This window comes from Buteo buteo, chromosome 7 (genome assembly GCF_964188355.1).
Source record: "Buteo buteo chromosome 7, bButBut1.hap1.1, whole genome shotgun sequence".
Classification (NCBI taxonomy): Eukaryota; Metazoa; Chordata; class Aves; order Accipitriformes; family Accipitridae; genus Buteo; species Buteo buteo.
Window position 1 is genome coordinate 3,198,911 of NC_134177.1, and position 23,421 is coordinate 3,222,331.

The following is a 23,421-nucleotide window of genomic DNA, read 5'->3' on the forward strand; positions in this document are numbered from 1 at the left end:
CTGCTCTGTGTGCTTGCTCCAACTGTATTTGATATTTATGGTCTCAACTGTTACTTTATTACATCAGACTACCACTTTAAAGAAGTCTTTAAGCAACGTCTGACTTTTTACAAGCTAATTACATTTATTTCCAGGACGGAACAGCTCGCTGCTGAAGGCTCTGTGGTTTGGCAGTTTTTAACCATACCCGAGTCAAACGCGATTTTGATTCGGAGCAAGACTGTGCCACGCAGAGCCACTCCCAGCGATGCTTTCCTGCGTTACTTTGGAGTTTGTATACCAGCAAGGAGATCCAAGCGGAGCGGCGGGACACGGCGCGGTGCAGCCTTCTGCGTGCAGCTCCTCAAATCTGCATTTGCGACCAAAGGCGAGCATTTGGAAGAATGAGAAACCTACCTCTGATTTGTCCAAAGGTGTATTTGCTTTGCCGGGGTGAGGCTATCTATCTCCCTTGCGTTGGGTTTGCCTATGAGTTCAGTTTAAAAAAGCCAGAGTAATAAACCAAAACCGGGGACAGCTGATTTACCATCGATTAATCTGGGCTCAAACTTTGCTCGGCGAACCTTCTGTAAACTCTGGGTTTATGTAAACTGTCTGGGTTCCCCAGCTGTCCAAGCAGGATACTCCACCGCGGCTGCACGCCTTCGATAACGATCCAAAACCACCACCGTAGTAATTTAGGGAGGCTCGCGGGTGAATCCTCACCACCACCCGGCTACCGGCAGCAAGAGCGCGAGTTCCGTTCCCAAACGCCCGTCCGCCCTTCCCGGGACTCCACCACCCCCGAGCCCCGTCTCCCCCGATCCCCTGAGGCAGCCGCGGACCCCCGCAGGGGCCGGCGCCATGTCGGAGGAGCGGCGGCCCCGCTGACAGCCCCGGCGCTGGCAGCCCCGGCGGGCAGGCGGAAGCGGGCGTTTCCCGCCTCCCACCCCGCCGCGAGCGCCGGGGCTGTGAGGAGACGGGCGGGAGGCGGCAGGGCGACCGTTACCGTGAGGGGAACGGCGGGGCGACGCGGGGGTGGGGGTGATTATGGCGGCTGCCCAGCAGCCTGAGGGGACGGGGAGGGCGGGGAGGGGGTGCCGGGGGCTGTGAGGGAGGGGGCACGGCCGGCCTGCGGCCCGGGGAGCGGTCGGGGAAGGGGGAAGGCCTCCCTCCTGTGGGAATGGCAGGTGGCCTCCTGTGGGAATGGCAGGTATTCTCCTGTCACCGCGGTTTCCTGCTTTTTAACGGGGGGGGGGGGGGGAAAGGGTTAAACGGCCTTAAATTTGTATATGGTTTCAGCGGGGGGGGGAGGGATGACGGGATCTTTGGGGCTGTTCCCTCTTAATTAATTTATGCGTCGGGGACAGTTGCCTAGAACGGACGATTAAGATTGCTTGGGCGATTTGGAAGGTTACTGAAAATAATTTTTGAAGTGTAGCTGTGTTAGGTCATCGTAGCCCACGATCTTGCAAAAATGCCTCTCGTTCCGCTTGGTAGTAAGCTATATATAGAAAATGAGAAGCCAGCAACAGTGATGTTATTTCCAAGTTATTTCCACTGGTAGCCTTCAAAAAAAAGGGGGGGGGGATTTCTATACATCTAACATTATAGATATGGTATTTTTTTAATCTTTAGATTGGACTATCCATCGGTTATTGTAATTATTAGATAATGAATATGAGAATCTGCCACCTTTTTCCCGTCAAGAACGGCTGCACTCAACAATTACCTAGCTATAGCAGAGTGTGAGAAATGTGTCTAAAATTACTACAGAGCATGTTCAATACATGTTTCCTTAACGTTTGTTTTAAAGTTGATCAGTTTTATCTGTCAGCATAATCTCAGGCTCTGTCATGTCATGCCAGCAAGCTGAAACCTTGGAAGCAAATGAGAGTATTTCCCTGACAGGAGCAGTTCTTGACCTGGTATTGCTCCTGCTGCATGTCCCCTGCCACCGCGGTACAACTGGAAGGTAAAAACCGACGGCAAATAAAGTCTGGAAGTGGTGGAGAACCTGTCCTGGGTGAGGCTGGAAGGTCTGCGGCCGCATCACCTCTGAGCAAAAGTGCCAGCTCAACTGTCAGACCTTACTTCTTCAACCTCATTTCTTTGGTTTAAGCATTTGAAATAGGAGGAGAAGGGGATTTTCCTGTTGAAGGCTGTGGTTAGCGTTTTCCCTTTGATTTGCCCTTTTTTCTGCCTGTGTTTGAAGTCAGGGTTCTGTGCTTAGTGGAGGATGACTGCCTGTATTTTGAATTCCCAGCGCTGCAAAAATAGCTGTCTCATGTTTTGGGGAGTGTAGTTTCTACCCCCTGACCATTATAAAAGCCCTGTTTTGGTGAAGCTCTGCTAGCTTGCAGTTTAGCATGTCACTGAGGAATGTGACCTTAGGGGAGAGAACAGCAGGGTGTGTGAGGACTGGACCTCCTACCTCCTCCAGAGTCACGCAGCAAAACAGTGTTTTACAGTGTGTGTCCTGGATGCCCTGTGGTGCAGGCTTTTCATAAGAATACAGTAGCTTTAAGACTGTATTTTGCACAGTGTGGGCAAAGGGCCTGAACTGATGATTTATTTTTCCAGATTTTTCGTTATGTAGCAGATCAGGCATTGGTCTCCGATTCTGTTGTTCAAAATGTCATGTAATCAGGCTTCTCTGCCCATAAAGAATCAAAATCCTTATAATCAGATTTTTTTTTTCCATTAGGTAGTCAAGAACTGATCAAACTTTGATATGCTTTTACTTTAAATTGATCATCAAACCCTAAGAAATGTTCTTTATAGAAAATCAAATACATAAGCACTGATACGTAACTGTCGTGGTTTAACCCCAGCCAGCAACTAAGCACCACGCAGCCGCTCACTCACTTCCCCCCACACCCAGTGGGATGGGGGAGAAAATCGGGAAAAGAAGTAAAACTCGTGGGTTGAGATAAGAACAGTTTAATAAAACAGAAAAGAAGAAACTAATAACGATAATGATAACAGTAATACAATGACAGTAGTAATAATAAAAGGATTGGAATATACAAGTGACGCACAATGCAATTGCTCACCACCCGCCGACCGATGCCCAGTTAGTCCCTGAGCGGCGATCCCCCAGCCCCACTCCCCCCAGTTTATATACTGGGTGTATGGTCACACGGTATGGAATACCCCTTTGGCCAGTTTGGGTCAGCTGCCCTGGCTGTGTCCCCTCCCAGCTTCTTGTGCCCCTCCAGCCTTCTTGCTGGCTGGGGATCAGAGGCTGAAAGAAAAATCCTTGACTTAGTGTAAACACTACTTAGCAACAACTGAAAACATCAGTGTGTTATCAACATTCTTCTCATACCAAACTCAAAAACATAGCACTGTACCAGTTACTAGGAAGACAGTTAACTCTATCCCAGCTGAAACCAGGACAATAACTTAGGTTATTTTCTTCCAGTATGTATGTTTCATACTGTTCACTGAAAGTCAGGTTGGTGTATATATATAAAGAGAGAAGAATTTCCTCTGCACTTGACAAACTTTTATTCTGTTTTACTTGCATGTGTTTAATCCTTGTGGAGAAAAAGAAGTGAATCAACATAAAACTTCTGAGGTTCTGTGTTTTTATAAGCTAGGACATTGGTCGTGTTAGGAATTTCTAAATAAAACTCACTTGTTCATCTGCAGTTATGTGAGGTACCTTTAATGAAAGATTGACTCCTGTTAGCCACCTAGTATTTCTGGAGTAACGCAGCTTTGAGAGGAATCAGTCTAAAATTCTTCTATTTAGATAGCTATTTGTATAAAATTGCTTTAATATATTTTAAGTGACGTGCTAGGCATTGTCGTTCAAATGTGCTCCCAGTGCTTCCTTTAAAGGATCATTAATTTAAAGTCAAACCATACACAGCAATACAAGGCAGGTGGGCTCTGGCAAATCAAATTCACCTAAATTCTAGCATGCTATGTTGGGCTTTGGATTTATTTATTTTTTAATATAAACCACTTATAAGCCCTGCGGTGATCTTTTTGAATATAAGTTAAATAGTAATTGTGCTGTGAAATTGAACCTTCCATCATCCTTGCTGTGTCTTTGTGGATACTTACAGTGCAGGGTAAATATTAGTACTGCAAACATTAGAAACCATGCGGAACTCCCACAGTAAGACATTGTAATTATTTTGGCTTAAAGCTATCTCATGTCTGTTCACAGTGTATGTACTTTTAAAGAAATATAGTGAAGGTAAGCACTGCTAAGTGGAGGGTACAGGACTGAGGTTCTGTTTTTAAATTTCGTTTTGGAAAGACGTATTGATTTGAATATCTAGTCCTGACACTATAGTAATGTCTTCAGCATGGACTCCGTGGGGGTTTGTAAGTACCTGCCTGTGTGGATTGGACTCCAGACCAAGATGTGTGTCTCTAGCCGAAAAATGGCTTTGGTTCATCTCCCTCTCTCGTGCTGATACTGCTGTTTGCGGTTTGTGTGGCAGGCCTCATGGAGCTGAGTGAATCTGTCGCGTTTTCGTGCGCTAGCAGATGGGAGTAGGGTTCTTCATGAAAATAATGCAGATGGGATCCCTTCTTCTTTAAAACTTAAATAGATGGAAGTAGCAGGAGGATTTTGTAGTGTCTTGTCTGTTTCAGTGGAAAATATTCAAAGAATTTACAAAACTGAAGATTTGAACCTCATCTGCTGCTCCCATTACATCAACTGTAAAGCTACTATGACAAAGTTGGTTCCAATGCCCCTTTATTAAATCGCTTGATTTAATAAGCACATATTAGAAAAGAAATGATTGCTGTATAGTGTTGCATGTTGTGGGAGTTGCCATTTCTTTGGGCGGTTTAAGAGCTCAGTTGGCACGTCGAGATCGGTTTGTGTTTGCGTGTCTGCAGCTCTGACCTTGGTCGTAAGGAAGTTGATTTTTTCCTTCTCCCCCCATCACCTATTCAGTCAATTCAGAACAAGTAGCTGTTCAACCCTTAAATGAGGGATGAAATATTTGCTTGTACTTATCTTTGGTAAAAAGATTTGCTTTCTTGGCTGATTCGCTCCAGCTGATAAAAACAAGTAGCACTTCCTTTCTTTAAAATAAATTGCAAATTTTTGAAGCCTCTGAACATCACTTTGCTGAGCACTTTGTAGCCATTAGATTTTGTGCACGGTATTCCTTCCTCGAGATTTAATTGAGTGGAAGATGGTGTGCTGAGATCTCTGGGATCACAGTGCTTGACGTGTTTGCGGAGATCAGGTCTACGTAGGGGAAATTTCCAAGGCGAAAGCTATGAGGTTTCGATCCATTCCATGCCCAGCAGCAGCTCGGTGTTCTCCTCGTACTCGTTTCTGGGGTACAGCAGTGATTCATGGTGTGCAGGATGCTGTCTGTAACAGCTGGACCAATAAGTCTTGGAGTTGTCTTCATTGTATTACAGCACACTTTGAACCGACACTTCAGACAAGATCAGAAAAAGATGGTATTTGAATAATAGCATTCTGAACACTACTTTTTCATTTCTTTTTCAGCAAAAAACACACATCAGGACTTGTGGCGCAGATTTTGAAGGTGACTGATGCACTTCTGCAAATTAGTTATTGCCCAGTTCCAGTTAGCGTCATGTATATGAGACCATTAAAATGGATTTTTTTGTTTCTCCTTGCATTTTCTGTCATAACAATGTGGTACGTGACTTTTTCTTCCAACACTGTCATTGAGCGTACAAACCTCCTGTATTTCTATGAATATGAACCGGTTTACAAGCAACACTACCTCTTCACGCTGCGGGAGCGCTTGAAATGCAAAGACATAAATCCGTTTCTAGTCATCTTGGTGTCTTCAAGACCCAAGGATGTGAAGTCAAGGCAGGCCATCAGGATAACGTGGGGATCTCAAAACTTCTGGTGGGGACACCAAGTTCTAACCCTGTTCTTACTAGGTGAGGACACTCAAAGAGAAGACGATGCTGTAGCACTGTCGGTAGAAGATGAAAGCATCCTCTATGGTGACATAATTCGCCAAGATTTCATGGACACTTATGACAATCTCACCTTGAAAACGATCATGGCGTTTAGGTGGGTCGCTGAGTTCTGTTCAAATGCTAGGTTCCTCATGAAGACCGATGCTGATGTCTTCATCAACACTGCTAACTTGGTAAAATTTCTTCTGAAGCTAAATTCCTCAGAAAATATTTTTACTGGTTATCCCCTTATAGATAATTTTGCCTACAGAGGCTTTTACAAAAAAACATACATCTCTTACGATGAATATCCGTTCAAGTTGTATCCTCCATATTGCAGTGGGATGGGTTATATATTGGATGGAAAACTGGCTCTGAGGATTTATGAACTGATGAGTCATATTAAACCTATTAAATTTGAGGATGTTTATGTTGGAATTTGCTTAAATATACTTAAGGTGAACATCAGTATTCCAGAAGATAAACAACAATTCTTTCTTTATAAAATAAATTTCGATATCTGTAAGTATAGACATTTGATTGCAGTACATGGCATTACATCAAGTGAAATAATCATGTTTTGGCAGGATTTGTCATCAAACACGTCAGTTACTTGCCTTTGATTCTGTATTAATATATAAACTAAAACCTACTTGGTGTAAAAATGTTTAAAGTCCGGGGCAACACAGACCAAAACCACAGCTGTAGAGATGACTTCGACTGAAGGAGGGCTGCGCTGCCAGGGCAAAACTGCAATGGCAGCATTTCTCTGGGACATTCTAATATTCTTAAATAAAAATACTGGGAACTCACAAAGCACTTTTCCACGTCTGTATCCTACGCATGCAGGATACTTTGCAATGCACTGTCCTGTCTTTCTCTGACACTTCTCCACGTGGTCTGCTGTAACCACAGGATTTCTACCAGAATCTTCTGGAATGTATGAAATGTCACCGCGAATAAAGTTTATGCCAAGAAACTAGCTCTGAAGATGCTTCCCAAATTCCTACCTGGATTTTTAGAACTGTTTTTGCAACTGCATCATCCTTTGCCACTCTCCAGTATTTGTTCTCTGCCCAGCATGAAACTTAGAACGACCTTCTTTCGATATATCACCTCTGTAATCCCTGTGAGAGTGTTACGCCTTCTTATTTAAACACACCACCTCCGTACTGGTTCCGAGAGTGCTACAAGCCTGTGGATCTTGGGGGGTCTGCAGAAGCTGATGGGAAATTCTGAAAACAGGATGCACTTTGTGCATGTATACGTATATATGTATAAAATAGAATTGCTTTGGTGTCTTTGAAAACGTTCACAGACTACTAGAGGGCTAGATGCAGTAGCGTTCACGTGCAGTTCAGTTACTAGACATCTCTGATACATCGGGATCATCAAAACCCACGTGTGTGCACACACACCTCTGTGTACTGATGCATCCCGAGAGTTCTGGAACCACACAGGGAAGATTAAATCGGATGCATTTATATTGTGACTTGGTTTCTAAAATAGTTCTCTTTCTTTAAATTTTAAAATGAACAAAGTAAGAAATTCTAAGATTCATGTTTCTTAAAGAAGACAAACTCTAGTATATCTGTAAAGACGGGTATTTAATCACTTTATTCATATCAGCAAGGCCAAGTTTTCAGTAGTTTACACTGCTAATAGACAACAATACAGAATTTGCAATTGCATTAACATAATTATTCTTGACACATCCACTACACAGTGAAGATACTATAGTTACATCCTGTACATCTAGAATGACAGAGCACTGCCACCTTATTTGTACTACAGCTAAGATGTTATGACGTATTTACATTTGGCTGTCTTTCAGATAGTCTCTTAGAGACAAATTAGAAGAGGTGCAGAAACCTCTAGTACCAAGTTTGAGGTTTCACCAGGTTTTTTGTTACATTGTGATTATGGTCAGTATTGAATTTTGCTATCTTTTCAACAACTGCACATGGTTTTTTGATGGAATTATAGGACGTGTTATTTTCTTAGATATAAAAATGAGGTCTTGGGGACAATACTCTCTAGACAAGTATTTCAGATGTCAGTGTTCTAAGAATGTATGTTAAGAAGGTCAAAGTTTTTCAAAAATAGATTTTTTTTTTGTTAAACTAAATAGCTAAAGATACAGTATTGCATAACTGAGGGAAGAACGCTATTGTATTTCTAGAAACAGAGGTAAAACTACAGCTGTTCCTATGGTTTTAGGATCTGTTATTTGATTGTTGTACTGTGGTCAGATCCTGAGAGCTCTGTGAGAAATGTTTAACTTGTTCTTTGATTGTTTATACATCTTAAAAAAAACCCCTCCAATTTTTTTTTTTATAAGCCTGCCATGTTAAATGTTTAGAAATAAATTATTTGTCACAAGAACACTGATACTACAGCACAGTTTGTATTGCTTTTTCAAAAAAAATGTAATTATGAAAGACTACGCAATCTTCAGAAATTGGATAGATAAAGCAGACAGTGCTCCTCTTGAGAGAGTAGGAAACGAGTATCACAGAGAAATGGCTGTGCAGGACTGCAATAAAAACAAAACTGTCACCAAGCAGGGTATTTTTTATATTTGTGCCCCAGAATGATAACACTGATCATAGATTACAAGGCTTTTGCTTTCACAAATGGAGGTTTATACACAGTGATCTGTTGATGCTGCCTGAAATTGTAACCTAAAGTGGCATCAATTCTGCAAGAAATTTACATTGTAAAATACTTCTGCTCCTGTTGTGTGTTGTTTTTTTTAAAAAAAACCCCCTCATTTCCAAATCTGGTTTGTATTTGAGTCTGACCTTATTATTGCTTAGAAGACCATAAAAATTCATAACGAAGCTAATGTTTCTGCTTAAAGCAAGTATCAGGAAAGGTTCTAGCGTGAGCAGCCATGCAAGAGGTGAAAAAAGCTTAAGACTGTCAACTAATATAAGCATGTCAGTCAGTGGTGGGCCCAAATTTTACTGCATCTGCCTACAATATTGTACTAAAACCGAAGTCTAAACCACAGGCTAAGATTTCTTCCAAATCCTAAGATTCTTTTTCTCGTGCAGGCAAGTGGTTCAGGAAGCTGTATTAAATCAGAATTCCAAGCACTTGTGATTTTGATATGAAAATTGTGGGGCCTTCTGACTTGAAAAGCCTAACAATAATCCGTTGGTCAAAGATGTTTGGGTGGATAGCAAAGGGGGTTTACAATGTGAAATTTCAAGCCTGTGTTGCCTGTATGTTATTTCAGAAGAGTTAAAAACATCAAAATGCTTACATGTTTTGTGTGCATTCTACAACAAACAAGTTCAAAATAAACCACGAAATAGTAAGTGCTGCAAGTGTAGGGGCATTATTCTTTGGGATCAGTTCAGCATTAACAGGACACAGATGGTTTGGAGTATTTTCCTAAGTTTTGTCTTAGTTTTCTAGTTAGTACTAAAGCATTTCAGTGCAAGCTCATTGCAAGTAACTCATGACTGCCTGGATGCACAATAAATAATGTGGTTTTATCATATTCTTTCAAATTTAAGCTAAAAAACTGAAGGTCAACTAAACAACGTGACACTGAATTCCTGATACGTGTCCGTTGGTTATGTTAGGTATGTTGAAGGAGTCTGGGAGGCAGAGCTTTGCTCCCTATTTTTTGAATTTCCATTCATCTCCATTTTTGTCTGAGTGTACCATTTTGGTCATTTATTAAGTACTTTACAGTTTGCTTAAGATAGAGGTGGTAGGGAAAGAGATGTAAAGGTTTCTGCAGTCTCCATTAAATTAAGCTTGTCGGGTTTTAATGCTGTGTATTGCATATTAAGCTGTAAACCATATCCAAATGCAAGTACTCCATGTAGGAAGGAAAGAAAACGAAGTTAAAATGAAGCTAAGCAGATGGTTGGGTTTGGTGGTGTGTTTTTTTTTCATGTGTAGTCGAGTCCACATTTTAAAGAAACCTAAAATTGTATAAGAAACCTAAAATTGTAAAACAAACGCCCCCCCCCCCATTTATTTATGGGGTTTCTAAAAATCCTAAAGCTGCTTTCTTTCACAGGACTAAAGAAAATATAGCCTCTCTGAAATGCTGCTGTTACACGATTCTTAGCTAAAAGCAGTATTGACCTGCAACTCTCAAGAGGAAATACTACCTGTGGTATAGATAGTTTGTCTCACCTGCCCTTAGAGGACTTCGGGACTTTATTTTCCTCCTATAAAATAAGGACTCAAAAAGACAAAGTTTACCCCAAGTGACCTCTCTCAAGATGGTTTCTACATCTGAGCTCTGTTTGCCTCTAGACAGTTGCTGCGCAGCACATGAATTTTCCCAGCCACGTTAATCCAAATTATTTTTTTTTTTTACAGTGTGAGAGACGATGGTGTGAGGTGTCTCGTCCCTCCCGACTGGGATGGGGCTCAGCCCGACATCCTAGCTGTTCCTCTCAGTCATGCTTGGCCTGCGGTGGTCCTCCACCTAGGAGTAAAGTGCGGTCTCCCCTGAGCTTGCAATAAAGATAAAATCTTAAAAACGCTTCTGCCTCTGAGTGAAAAAATGTTACAGAGAAGCCTGAAGAGGCTCTTATCTACGGTAATACAGCCGTGTTGTACTAAATGGAAGCTGTCGTTAACCAAGATGGATCACTTAAACATTGAGGTTTTGTTATCTTGTGTGTTGTGTAGGATTTTTGTTAATAAAGCTCCGACCTGCCCTTGCAGAGTTCTAAATGTGCGGTTCGTTTTCATAATGAGTCTGTCTCAATCGTTTCTGAGAGTGCATTTCCTAATACACTGGCTAGAAGTGGTTTTACCGTCATTCACACGGGGCAGGTTTTAAAGTTGTTTTTCTAGACCCTGCTCCTGTTAACTTTGTAGTTAACAGTTACATGATTGTTACGGTTTGCCCTGTTAAAGGTAAATGCGTTTGGACTTCATAAAAATTGAGTTCATTTGTAAATCCAGCATTGCTAACCACCGCTTACGTTTTGTACCTAGCTTATGCACATAGGAACGATGTACCAAAAAGCAGCATAGAGATTCCGTACAAAACGGAACCAGCTCCAAAGAACTTCTTCCAAACAAATGATATTTTTAACATAACTAAGTTTTTCTCACCAGAAGGAGAAAATGTAAGAATCACGCGCGGACTCTGGCAGTTCTGGTGTGAGAGTCTCCTCTCATCAACAACAGCTGAAGCCAACGGAGCGCATCTGCAGGGGCACAGATAAATGCAGATAAAAGTGCTTTATTTCCCTATTGCTCAACTAATTTGGAGTTCTTCCTGAAGACTGAGCAGACCAGACATAGGAGCTGACCTGCTCATAAAAGTAGGTTTCGAAACTTTCCTCAAGAATTGCTTTTGATGTGAGCCTCTGTTGAAGGTTGCAGACAGGCTTCAACTGCTTTGACTGCACGCATGTTGCTTAACAGAGCATCTAGACTATCATATATAACCAGAGACAACTGATACCTAGAACTCAAAGTTACCTACGGGAAAACTATATGTAAACCAGCTGCCTACCTAAGCCTTATGTAGTCAGCACTAGATAAATAAAAGTGATTTAAACTTCAACTCAGTATTAACTTAATTGGATATATCTTTTTAGGTATGAGTCCTCAGGTTTAGAGAGATAAATTATAAATATATTGACAACATTGAGGGGCAGCAGCTCTGGTCTATACAGTTGCCAAACCTCAGCAGAACGTTCTAAATTTTAACCTTGCAATTTCGTACAGCCAGAGTTCAGGATGGAGGCCTAAAAACCTACTTAAGGAAATGAACAGCTGGTGAGGTTTTTTTCTTTAGTATAATCACTTACTAAATGTGTCTCTGCGTAAAATAAGTATCAGATACATTAGCAATATATTAGCATTATTTAAAGCAAGAATGTTATATATTCTGAGAGGCAGCTGAAGAACAAAACTCCCTTATTTTCAAGATGCAGCGTCAGTGTTTATGTAGCAAACGCTGTTAGTTCAAGCTGATGAACTGCTTTAGTACTAACTTCTGTATTGTAAAAACCTCGCAACTTTTTTTTTCTTTCTTCATTTTACCTTATGTAAATGATATAATACTGCAATAACGTTAGCAGCAGTTTTGGTACTGACCTTGTGTTCGCAAGTCAGTACACAATACATGATGTTAGACGGCATTTTCTTTATTTATCTAAACAGTCTATTCAGTAAAACAGGCTCATTCATTTCAAATTTTGCGTTTTCAGAAATTTTAGGGCTGCGTTTAAAATGCACTCATCAACGTTGCGAAGACACCCGTGCGGGGGGCGAGCTGGCAGGGGACGCAGGGCAGGGTCGTGGCGTGCCAAACTTTGGTGCGCGGTTTTAGCAGCGGGGTGTCTGCGTTTCTCGGCTGGGTCTGGGGATGCGCGCCTGCAGCCCACGCTGCTTCGGCACCGCTGCAAAATTCAGCCTGAGAGAACGGCCCTGCGTTAACCTCACAGCCCAGTTCTGCCCAAGGGACAACGGGGACGTTAAATCACACGCGTTTTTTCCTCGTGGACTGAGAAAGCAGCTATTAACTTTAACCAGGAGTGGTTGGTTAGCGGGCTTAGGGCCAGGCCAGCCACTAGACGGAGCTGTGATCCCACCTAACCAGGCTGGCACCTGCACCGGGGATCGCCGTTATTGTACCAGGAGCTACAGGGGGAGGAGGATACAGCCCTCTCGCTGGGCGAGTGAACAGCCTCTCTAAAACCCTGCTCGTATATAATCCGAACGATAAATTAAATGGTAGTCTACAATCTGAATTAAAAGCTAAATGGTAGTATCTTTAAAATGGACTACCTGAGTTAAACTGTTAGCTTGTAATACCTCTGGGAAAAGCCTAAATTCATTTAAGGACTGGATAAGATGACTAATTACAAGGTACATTTTTTCGTCTTGGACCATACGAAAGATGCTTTTTGGCAGCAACTTAACATACCAGTTTTCTGCCATTAGAAGCCATCATTAATTGATGAACAGATGTCACCAGTGGAGCTACTCAGGCTTAAACAACAAAAAACTTCCACAAACACAGCTCCCAGATGTGTGCAAGCCACTTGAACCAAAAAGGCATCTCCCTTCTTTTTTGGCGAGGTGCCCGGGCAGGAAAGCAGGACTGAGGACAGCGTGCTGGAAGCACTGCCTCTCCGGTGCTGTACCCCAGCGTACCTGGGGTCATTTCTGGCTGCAGTGTCTGGCAACCCTTTCCAGATGTAGGATATATCATTAAGGCAGTGGAGGATCAGACCCTACATCGTTTAGGTTGCGTAAGCAATAGGTACCTTACTTAATCTTGTCATCCAACAGCTGTGTGGATCACGACAGAATTTGGCACAAATCAGTATGACTGGGAAGTTATGGGTGTCTAGAACTGGATTAAACACTTCTTAGAGACAGAATTCTAACAGGGGGCATAGGTAGGCACTGCACATGGATGTGGAAGACTGCACGAAGCCTGTCATCTCCATTAGTCCTTCATTTTTAAACCTAATGTAGCTGTAACTAGTTTTTTAAAGTAATAAAACCAAAAGTCAACCACCTTACCAGAGATCATTGGCATGAATGTCTTTGGCCAGGAACGGGAGCTACTGCTACAAAGGTGGGAGTGTTGCAGGAACATTAAAGGTGCTAAAACAACTACTGTTGCAACTGCAGATACTCAGAGGTTGAAACAGGGCTGATTCGGTAACTGAATGCATGGGCCTGTGAGTGACAGAGTAAATGAATCCTGGAATAAATATCCAGACAAGCCTGCGAAACAGTTCTGTATTGCATTGCACTATGTGTTTTCCTAAATCCTGTGAGCGTGGCTCACTTCCAGAGCGAGCCACCCTCCCACTGCTTCCTCACGGCTACTTCGGGAGTCTGTGAACGCGTACAATTCCTGCCACCTCATTTTCCTGTCTATCTCAAGTGCTGGAGCAACCAGCAAGTGCGCTGTGCTCAGGAGAAGGTCGGGCACCCCTCAGCAACGCTCGCTAACCTCGAGAACATGAGCTGCAGGAGGCTTAGTGGCAGCCATGAGCTTTTCACTCAAGTGACATTAGTCTATAATGGTTTTTTTGGAGCTGACCATTGTTCCAGTTCCAACTTCTCAAATGCCTGTGAAGGATTAGTAGTGATGTCTCTGCTATACAAGCGTCCCTCTGCTCTAGGGTTCTGTAGGCTGCTGGGTCTAATTCTTCTTTTCCCTGGGCAGCTGTTTTGACAAACATCCAAGCTGCGTCCTACAAAGAAAACCCAGTACAACAGAAACATTGTCTGTGAAGGAGAAAGGAAAGGCAAATGCTACATGCACCGTGAGCTCTGCCTGGAGCACAGTTTTGATACTGCTGCTGTAGCATTATGAGTACATGATTAAGCACTCCCATGAAAATATCACACCAGGTTTTCATTTCACAGCGTTCTGACCTCAAATACCTTTTAAAAATAAAATAACTGAAGCGCTCTGCAATTATTAACATTTCCTGTTAGCTGCTCAATTTAACTGCAAAGTTGCATTTAAAATTCACTGAATGCACCGTTCAAGAGATTTAAAAAGTCCAAAACCTTGCATCCTCTGGGGAAGGACCAGTGCAGGCTGGGTGCCTGTGGTTTCAGAGCACACCGGACACTTTCATACTCCTGCTTTTCACTTGTCTGTTCCTCAGAGTCAAGGGGCTCTACCCAGAGTCTGGGATGAGAAGAGGCTGCTAAAGGATGTGTACACAATTTGAATAGCACTGGTAGTAGCAACAGATCCAATTAAAAGTTGTGATTATCTCCAAGCAAGCTAAAGGAGGGAAGTTTGTTGGGGAAGAGATAACTGAGGAACAAAAATGAAAAGACTAAGATGGGAATTCCTTCTTGAGCAGAAAGAAGAATTTTTGCTCTTTTCATTTTCGTCTTCAGAGACACACGCCCGCTCAGCACAACCACAACACATCACAGTATGTTAGGGACCAGTAAGCCACTTGCCCAGAAAGGGCTACACTTGGGTGATGAGAAACAGGTAACTTTTTAGCTAGGTAATATTGTATCTTTACCCAAGAAACAGACACAAAGTTAGTTAATGCATTACATCCATGGTTCACCTCAGGACCCAAATACTGACAACCTCCCTCACCCTGAAGACAAGAGACCTCAGGGGATCGTCCAGGACCACGTTTTGTGGGGAGAGAATCCCAAGGATTGCTATAAGACACGATACGGGTAAGCAAGCCACCCAAAATACTAACCTCCAACTCAGGCCCTGGCTCTGTTCCTCTAACACGCATCGCCCTGTCGCTCTGCTTCTGCTGCCTCTCGTTCATGAAGCAGCCAACTAAGTTATCAGATGTAGAGCAAACTCAGACCGTCATTGTTTAAACTTACAGTAGTCACAGATCAGGATATACAATTAAATACTGAAAGTCAGTTCTAAACATATTTTTATCTAGATTTAACACAAGCTTTCATCTCTACAGTGCAATAACACTGCCTGCCATTTATACATTATACCAAAAAACAGTTCTAAAGTGGTCTTCCCCTGGATTAACACCACAAATTAATCTGCAGTGGTACAGGGAAGTCTTTAATAGGCTTGACTTCCATCTAGGTAGCTCTAAGGAATGCCCTGTCTTGATTAGTTTTCCGAACAGTCACTAATGGAATTAATTTTATCTTGCATTACTTTCTCTACACGCCTATGAAAAGTCCATGCCAAAAAACTAATGTAAGGGTGAGTCTTGGTGAATGACAGACTTTCTTTTATCACAACAGAGCTATTTTTTGATACAGGTGTCAGACCTCAAAGTAAGTTGAACATTAGTTGGTTTGAATACAACATGGCATAGAAGAAATGTTATTAGAGTAATGCACAGACTGAATAAACATGTGGCTTCAGGTAATTCAGTAACTATACCTAATCACATGCTTGGCAGGGATTCATTTAAGGGGTGGAGGAGGAGGTTAAACAAAGCGAGAGAGCCAGTTCTATGGTAGCAGGCTAATAGTTGGCTCCTCTTCCTCCTTCATATCAATAACAGGCCAATAATTGAAACCTTTTCCTATACAACCTTATCACTGCAGATTAAAAAAGAAAAGAGATGAGAAACACAAGAGCATCATTCTGAAGAGTCACACCTATGAGTGAAAAGCAGCATCATTCCTATCACTTGCTATTAAGCGGCAGCACTGCCCTGATCCTGCTGTGCATCTGAACGAACCTTTGACTATTAGAAATGAGAGGTAAGGGATCAAATGAAAAGTCTACAGAGGATTTGTAAAGAAAATTCTGAAATGGAAGATTACAGTTAGTTTCTAAGGAGCAGCAAGGTCACAGGAGACAGGTATATGTGAACAAACTTAATTCTTACAATCACTCAGAATGTATTTGTTGTATTGCTCCTTTTGTTAAGCAAAGAACAAAGACCAGAGGGATCTGTTCCTTTTGTGTAGAATCTTAACGGTATTTACTAGAGCTTTCTACTATGTTTAAAATGTAAGAGTTTGTTTTAAGTTCAGAGTGAGGCAGAGAACCACTGGTAATTACTGTTCTTCTGTTTTGCTGCTATTCCTGAACTTCACCACCATCACTGTTATATTATCAGGACATCCTCTGTAAAAGGACTGTAGAACTATACTCTTTGCACCGAAGTGTGGTTCATCCAAGCGTTCCTTGATGAATCGGACAGCTTCCTCGTTGCTGAAAGCATCCCACAGACCATCCGACGCCAAGATCATGAACTCTGGCTGCAGTTTGTCCAGGTCAAAGGTAAGAATATCGGGGTCAGGAATGACAACATTCAGGTTCTTCAGAGGGTAATCTCCCAACGAGCGGGACATGGCCAGGATCCCCTGAACGCGCCAGGAGCCGTTAAAGCTGATAAAACCACCTGGAGAGAAACACCAACACTTAAAGCAGTTCTTTTTAAAGTTAAAGCATTTCTCTGGATTCCTGCCAGACCCACCCAAAAATGCATCCTGTTGTGTCCTGAGGTATACAGATGTTACATGTCTCAAAAAGCAGGAGATGCCTTAAGTACATCTCGGAGCGCTGCAGGGAAGAGCTGGATTGTGGCCGCTAGTGCTCTTGAAACAGCTGAAGCAGAGAAGTCAGGAAGGGCTCTGCTTTGAAACGAAGCAGCTTCATGCTCTCTACTCCGCCAGAGAGACCGACAACTTCTTGAACACAGGTATTCCTGTACTACACAACTTACTGTTCAGAAAGCCTTAGGCAATGTTAAGACAAAAGTGCTGAAAGCAAATCTTTATATTCTTATGTTAGTAAACACCTCCTTTTTCTATGTAGTTCACGTTTTCCCCCTTTCAGAAGACCTATGAAGGTAACAACACTGAAAACACCCTGCAGTAGGACTCACGTCTCACTTTAAGGGATAAAGCAAAGAAGCAAGTGCAAGAACATTTATAGGCTCTTCTATCAAACTTCCTTGAATGAGCTGTGTCAAAAAGAACCAAAAAACTGTTGTGAACAAACCGATCATGAAATTTTACTTCAAGTCAGAAAAAATGCAATGTGGGATCTGACTGATTGATTTTTACCAGGATTTACCGACACCAGGATTAAGGCTACTTCTAGTTGAAAATACATTATTTTATTTAGGGGTTGCTTATGGTGAGATATGTTTTGCACTGAAATCGATGACTCTGACACAGCCAGCACCTGGCTGCTATACAGTCTGATTGTGACAGGGAGGGAACTATACGGTGTTCAAGGTCAAAGTGTAAAATTGAAGCACCTGCAATTCCTGTGCGTGCATCTGTGTGCCACTGTCTGCACTGTTTCATAGCAATATTCCTGTCACCTTAACATGAATGAAAAGTCACTTGAGGACAAACAATTTGCAAACGTGGAACATTAAAATGTAGTGAACTGTTAAAATTAGGTGAACTGTTGTCTTTTATATCTGCAAGCTGTCTGCTTTGGTGTTCTTATAAATGTCTTTGTTCTTTGTAGTTATCAGAATGTTTTCAGCTCTGCACTTCAGCCCATGTGTTATTTGTCAGTCACCTAGTCACCTAAATCTTACAGTAGCATTTCCATTCCTGGTTGGCTGATCTAATCTGTGAATTCCTTCTGCTTTCAGGTGAAACTACATTTCATTTAATGATTCATTGTTCTTTAAAGCTTGAAACTTGATTTGTGTTAAAGCCAGCAGAAACAAAACTTTTTAGCTGGGTGTTTTCCTTAATACTTCTACGGAGTCTCCGTTATGAAGATGTTTCCTTCCGTAGTCAAAAAATGAAGGACTGGTGAGCCTACTGCAACTCCTCTTTAGATATGCAGTCAAACCAACCCCGTCCAGCTGCTGCTGTAGGTTTTGAGGGCATCTCAGTTGAACGTTACACAGCCACCTACTCACCAAGCCCAGGGTTTTTTCATAAGCCGTTAGGACTATAGTAACTGGAGTATAATCATGTGTACATATTGCAATGACAGGGGAAGCAAAATGCAATTAAGAAGAGGCAGTTTTAAGTAGATATTTTACACACAATTAGAGGACAGCAATGCCTGCACCCGTTACTGTACTTACAGAGGAGATAGCTGATACTGCTGCGGCATGCTTACTACAGTCTTTGCAGGTTGTGCTTACGTGTACAAAGCGACTTTTCGGTGCCATTCTCACATGGCACCTGGAACTGCCTACGGCACAAGTTGAACTCCTGTGGTTTGCTGAAGTGTCTGTTGGCACTTCTAATATTTTCTTTTATAAAGCCATCCATACAGAATACAAAAAAACGCTTACGGAAAAGCAAACATTCTGCAGTGCTGGCTGCCACTGGAGAAGAAAAGGCATTAAAGAAATAGAAGCTTTTTGGCAACCGCACAAACATTTTGCATGTTAGCGAGAGCTGAGCTCAGAGGATTATGTTCAAGGTGAATGACTTAAATTTCCAGCAGTGACAGTCACCTTGTGGCTCTACAACCGAGTGTTTCTTCACAAGCCAAAACCACAGTTGTTTCAAGGCCACTGTCTTACGCTGATACTATATACATCGCTCAAGATCCTGATCAGAAGGAGATTCCTTGTGTTTTCTGGGGAAACCAGCATCCTTGTATTGCAGGACATGCATTCCCCTATCCCACAGGAATGGGTCAGAGGCGTGGGACACCGATCTCATTCAGCTGCGAGACGAGCAGCACCCCAGCATTCGTGAGCGTGCATCAGCCAGCCTCTTGTGAAAATAACAGTCATCCTTGACCCAGACCCCGTGACCCGTGCTGTTAATTGCGCAGCCATGCTGTGGAGCAGGTATTTCCACAAGATGTGGCACCTCAGCTCGAAATGGAGGGACCTGACCTGTTCTCTTAGCTGCTGTCTTTCCTTTTGGTATTTGGCTGCAGGCTCGGGTACCAGTGATCTCGCGCTGCACTGCAGGAACTCCCACAAGAAACCTGAGCATTGGCTTCTGGGGCTTCAGCGCAATTGCTGCTCGAGTCACGTTGGACTGATAAATGGAAAATTTTTTTCAGGTTGTGGGTTGACTAAGACTTTGTACACAGTTGCTGGGAGTGGGAAAAGGAGAGGGACTGAATTCATTCCCCATCCACCGACTGCTGACAGCAACAAGCAGCAAGCCTACTAAACATCCACCATGGCAGCAAAAAATGACAGATTAGTTTAGACTTGTCATCCCAATGTTAACGCCCTGCTGAAATGCAGAGGGCAATTCATGCTTTTCTTAGAGCTGCTGTTTCAGGCACCTCAAATTGATTTATATCAGAATGAGGTTTGAAGGAAATTTTCTCAACCGTGGCTATATGGATTTCACTTTTAAATGAAATCTAATCCTACTAACACAAATGTGCAGTCATTTTGTAACTACCTACAAGGCACTGGACAGTGCAGCTTGATGGTGCAATGTAAAGCCGGAAAACCGAAATGGAAGATAATGATTGTCGCTTTCTTCAGTTCTACAAGACAAGAAGGTATCTAGAATGTGCAAAAAGTCAGGTACTTCTGTCACAGTAGCAGTGCAGGCTTGATAATTCAGTTTGGGCACTTTGCTTCAATTTTACACTTTCTGTATGTAATGAAGGGATGTCCCAAAATGTAAAAGTAGTATAAAATGGACTGTATGTTTTTAACAGCAGTACGAGGCCCTGTGAATCATGATAATACAATGGGACAATAGGAGACAGAGAAGAGAATTCATTAAGTCACTAGGCTAGATAGAGTATTTCTTGTTCACCTGCAGACAGTTACAACATTTACCTGTCCATTAAAATAATTTCTTCCAAAGTTGGAAATTCCTGCAAAAATCCAGGTTAATTTTGCAGGTTGTTGTGTTATAAAGACTCACTTCTATACAAATGAAAGAAATTATTTTCTTCTCCTAAGTGAAGGCCCTCTCTAAGTGAACAATTGCATAGAGGCCCTGGACTTGGCTACAAGGGAAGCAATTTTACAGACAAATCTCCAAATTTTATTAAAATACATCCCCCAAGTACAGAGTTGAAGCAAAGCGAGACCAAGATTTTCCTTTCCCTTCTTCTTAGGATCTGTATACTTTTTCTTCCCCTTTAGGAAACATACGTGACCTCAGCAGTCTGTCTAGCAGCAGGAAGGATCCCCGCTGCTCTTATGCCTCCTCAGCGATAAAAGCAAACTGAGAGGAAAGTGCACACTGCACATGTACAAACATTTATGCTGGTGTCAGTGTATTGATAAACCGTAGGTTTTAAAAATGTTTTATATTCAGGGAAAAACTTGTTATTTCCACTTTACAGATGAAGACGTGGAGGCAGACAGACACTGCATCTCTGGAGGCAATGCTCATTGGTAGGTTTAACACAAACGAGAAGAACTTTTTTTCTTCGTCAAATAATTTGCTACTGCAGGCTGCTGTGGGACCCAAACCAGAAACGGGTTCAAAAGAGACTTTGACAAATTAATGGAGAATTGGCTATTAAACTTGATGATCCAAATGTAACTTCTAGCCCAGGAGGTCACTAAACTGACAAGTGATGAAAGCTAGAAAGATTTATTGCAGAAAGGTTGCTGTTTCTTATATTCTTTCCCTATATTCCTGCTACAACTTACATGTTTGTGCTCATTAGCAGTCACTATATGGGAACAAAAAATAGCTTTGATGAATTAGATTCATGCTCTGCTTATTTTAGGAATTAAACCTCACCCAGCCTCTCACATAAAGGCTCCTGATACGGTTTGGTGTGACGAAGCCTGTAACGCTGCTGCTCCTGTTTATTAATTTGCTCCCTGCAGAGATCACAGGGGAACTGGCTGGGACGATCAACTGGCTGTTGAAGATGAAGGCTGCTGCTCTTACTCGGACAGTGGCTCATTAAGGGGTAGGTCAATCTGCTTCCATTTCTCTGTCTGCACAATGACATCCCACTGAAAAGTGCTGTATTAATAATGGAAGATTTTATCTGCTGATGCCTCAGTCTAGTACTTTTCAGTCTCTCTCAGGGGAAAAGTCTATATTATTGACAGAGTAGAGAAGAAAAAAGATGAACCTTCAATCCAAAGCAAAAACATTACCACTCACCAGCTCTTTTAATCCTCTTCCTCTCTTTCAGTTGGTAGGGCTTGTGATCGTGTGACAAGGGGATAGCATTCCCATCCTTGTCACACAAGACTCCTCGTGAATCACCAACGTTGGCCACTGTGAGTTCTTTATCTGACAACAGTGCGATCAAACAAGTTGTACCTGGAAAAATAGAAGGGAACGGGAAGCAAAACAAATACATGGGGATATGTGTGTGTGTGTGTAAAAACATAATTAGCAGGAAAATGTTCTTCCTATTAATAATGGCAGAGAGGGGCTGAAGTAGGAGGAGTGTATTGCAGTCTCTGTCTGATAGCTGTTTTTTCCTAATGGCCGAGGAAAGTAATAACAGAAAAGTACCAATTAGTCTCAGAGCCCACTTGCAGTTCTGTGAACTGCAACTACTGCACTGGACCATGCATGGGTAAAACAGAGCACTCTCCCCTCATTCCCTCAAGAACTGAGGTTGGTTTTTTTTATTTTTTTTATTGAAAAGAGGAAAAGGTTTGACATTTTTAATTACTTTAACCTTTAAATACACAGAAAATGTAATTAGTCATTGACCACTGTATCCAACAGGCATAGTATTTGTTGGCTAAAGTGACAGGAAAATATTGGAAAAATTGGCTGTTTTTCAAGTGCAAACACTATGGGTTTTATTTTCCTCATTTAATTGATGCAGAGTGGAATGAATATTGAGCAAAGCAGATCCTGTTAAGACCATGCCTTTTCTATATTTTGCTCTTCGAACTAGTGCAAGCTGTACCCATAAAAACTCCAGCTATTACAAATATTCCTTGCACAGGCTTTTGACCAGATGTTTCAATTTCATTCATGCTTTAGAATCAAAAGATGGCAAGTAAGTTTTTAGATAGACACTAACAAACATTAAAAGGGAACGTGCTTGGCACTCAGTTTAGATTGCCCAGTGCTGCTAAAATTCTTACAAAAGCTACTCTGGTATCTTTCAACAGTAAATAAAATTAACTTAATGGCTGCTTTTTTTTCCTTTTAGGTAAACCAGAGAAGCACATGGTTGAGTTTTCACCTCTGTTACCAATTTACATCTGATTATTCATTTAAAAAAAAGGTGCATCCACAGCTGGGGTGCTCCGGAGGAAGCACTTGGGGCCAGCATGCCTGATGAAGGGTCCCAGCAATGAAACTCAACCAACAGCGGTGATATAAAGTAATGTGTCTCCGCTTGTACGTTATAATCAGACAAAGATGCAGTTTTAATGAAAATGCCGGCAACGGGGCATTCTACCACTGCCTACCATCAGCAGCCATCCTGACCTCTGGTTTTGCTCCTGGGGAGCTATATTAGGGTTTAAGTCTATGTTCTGTGGTCTTAAAGCTAAATTCTCATAGCTGCTGCTTGTTGCGTTCCTGTCCAAACCCAGAATTAAAAACTATGTTTTGCTGTTCCCATGTCAGTAGTTTAATATCCCATGACTGGTATAAATAAAATAGCCAGTAATAAACAATTTGTGTTTAGATGCACTATGTTCTGAAGATTTATTTTTAACTTAATGCTCTGTCTTGCACAGCTCTAAACTTGAGCTATTTTTTTCACAAGACAGGCATATATATATATATTATTTTTTGCAACTGACTGACACATTGCAGACCTAAATGGATATAGTTTCCCATTTGTTGCTAAAAACCCCTGCTAACCGCACAACTTAACGGCTCACCTGACCACAGGACATGCAGAGGAACACGTCTACCAGGATCACCCGAGGAACCCAGCAAAATGAGCTGCCTGCTCAAGAAACACCTTCTCTGAAGGCTAAACAAGATTGCACCAAAGGGTGTGAAGAAGGTTGTGCTGAAAAGGGCACCTGCTGGCTGGATATCTGCCCTCTTTGGATGCAGGTGTCCAGCCTTAGCACCCTGGTGAAGAGAACTGCTCTAACGCCAGAGGACCTCATAGTTAAAATACCAGTATCCAAAACACAAAGACAACAAAATAATAACGAGGGCGTAAACTACTGTAGTGGGGTGCAGCTGGTCATTTAAGCAGAACAAAATGGG

General features: G+C 42.1%; 2 protein-coding genes across 9 annotated transcripts in view; one reads left to right on the plus strand and one right to left on the minus strand.

The window, feature by feature from the left end:
- Window positions 1-306: 306 nt before the first annotated feature.
- B3GALNT1 (beta-1,3-N-acetylgalactosaminyltransferase 1 (Globoside blood group)) lies at window positions 307-10,393 on the plus strand. Of its 6 annotated transcripts, none has more exons than XM_075031330.1 (3): window positions 822-989; window positions 1,828-1,954; window positions 5,477-7,522. In XM_075031330.1, exons 2-3 carry the CDS (start codon window positions 1,836-1,838, stop codon window positions 6,528-6,530), a joined length of 1,173 nt encoding a protein of 390 aa, XP_074887431.1. In that variant the 5' UTR covers window positions 822-989; window positions 1,828-1,835; the 3' UTR covers window positions 6,531-7,522. The 6 variants fall into 6 exon arrangements, 5 of the variants coding, with proteins under 5 accessions (XP_074887433.1, XP_074887431.1, XP_074887432.1 ...); XM_075031331.1 differs by having other exon boundaries at window positions 1,891-1,954; XR_012650897.1 differs by lacking the exon at window positions 822-989 and adding an exon at window positions 10,258-10,393 and having other exon boundaries at window positions 1,256-1,954; window positions 5,477-7,162.
- Window positions 7,500-23,421, minus strand: part of PPM1L (protein phosphatase, Mg2+/Mn2+ dependent 1L) — a 109,229-nt gene continuing 93,307 nt past the window's right edge. For all 3 annotated transcript variants that reach the window (XM_075031335.1, XM_075031333.1, XM_075031336.1), the window contains exons 3-4: window positions 21,385-21,546; window positions 7,500-16,745 (exon numbers count right to left, since the gene is read on the minus strand). In XM_075031335.1, the coding sequence (XP_074887436.1) occupies window positions 16,399-16,745; window positions 21,385-21,546 (509 nt within the window). In that variant the 3' untranslated portion in view covers window positions 7,500-16,398. The remainder of the gene's footprint in view (window positions 16,746-21,384; window positions 21,547-23,421) is intronic.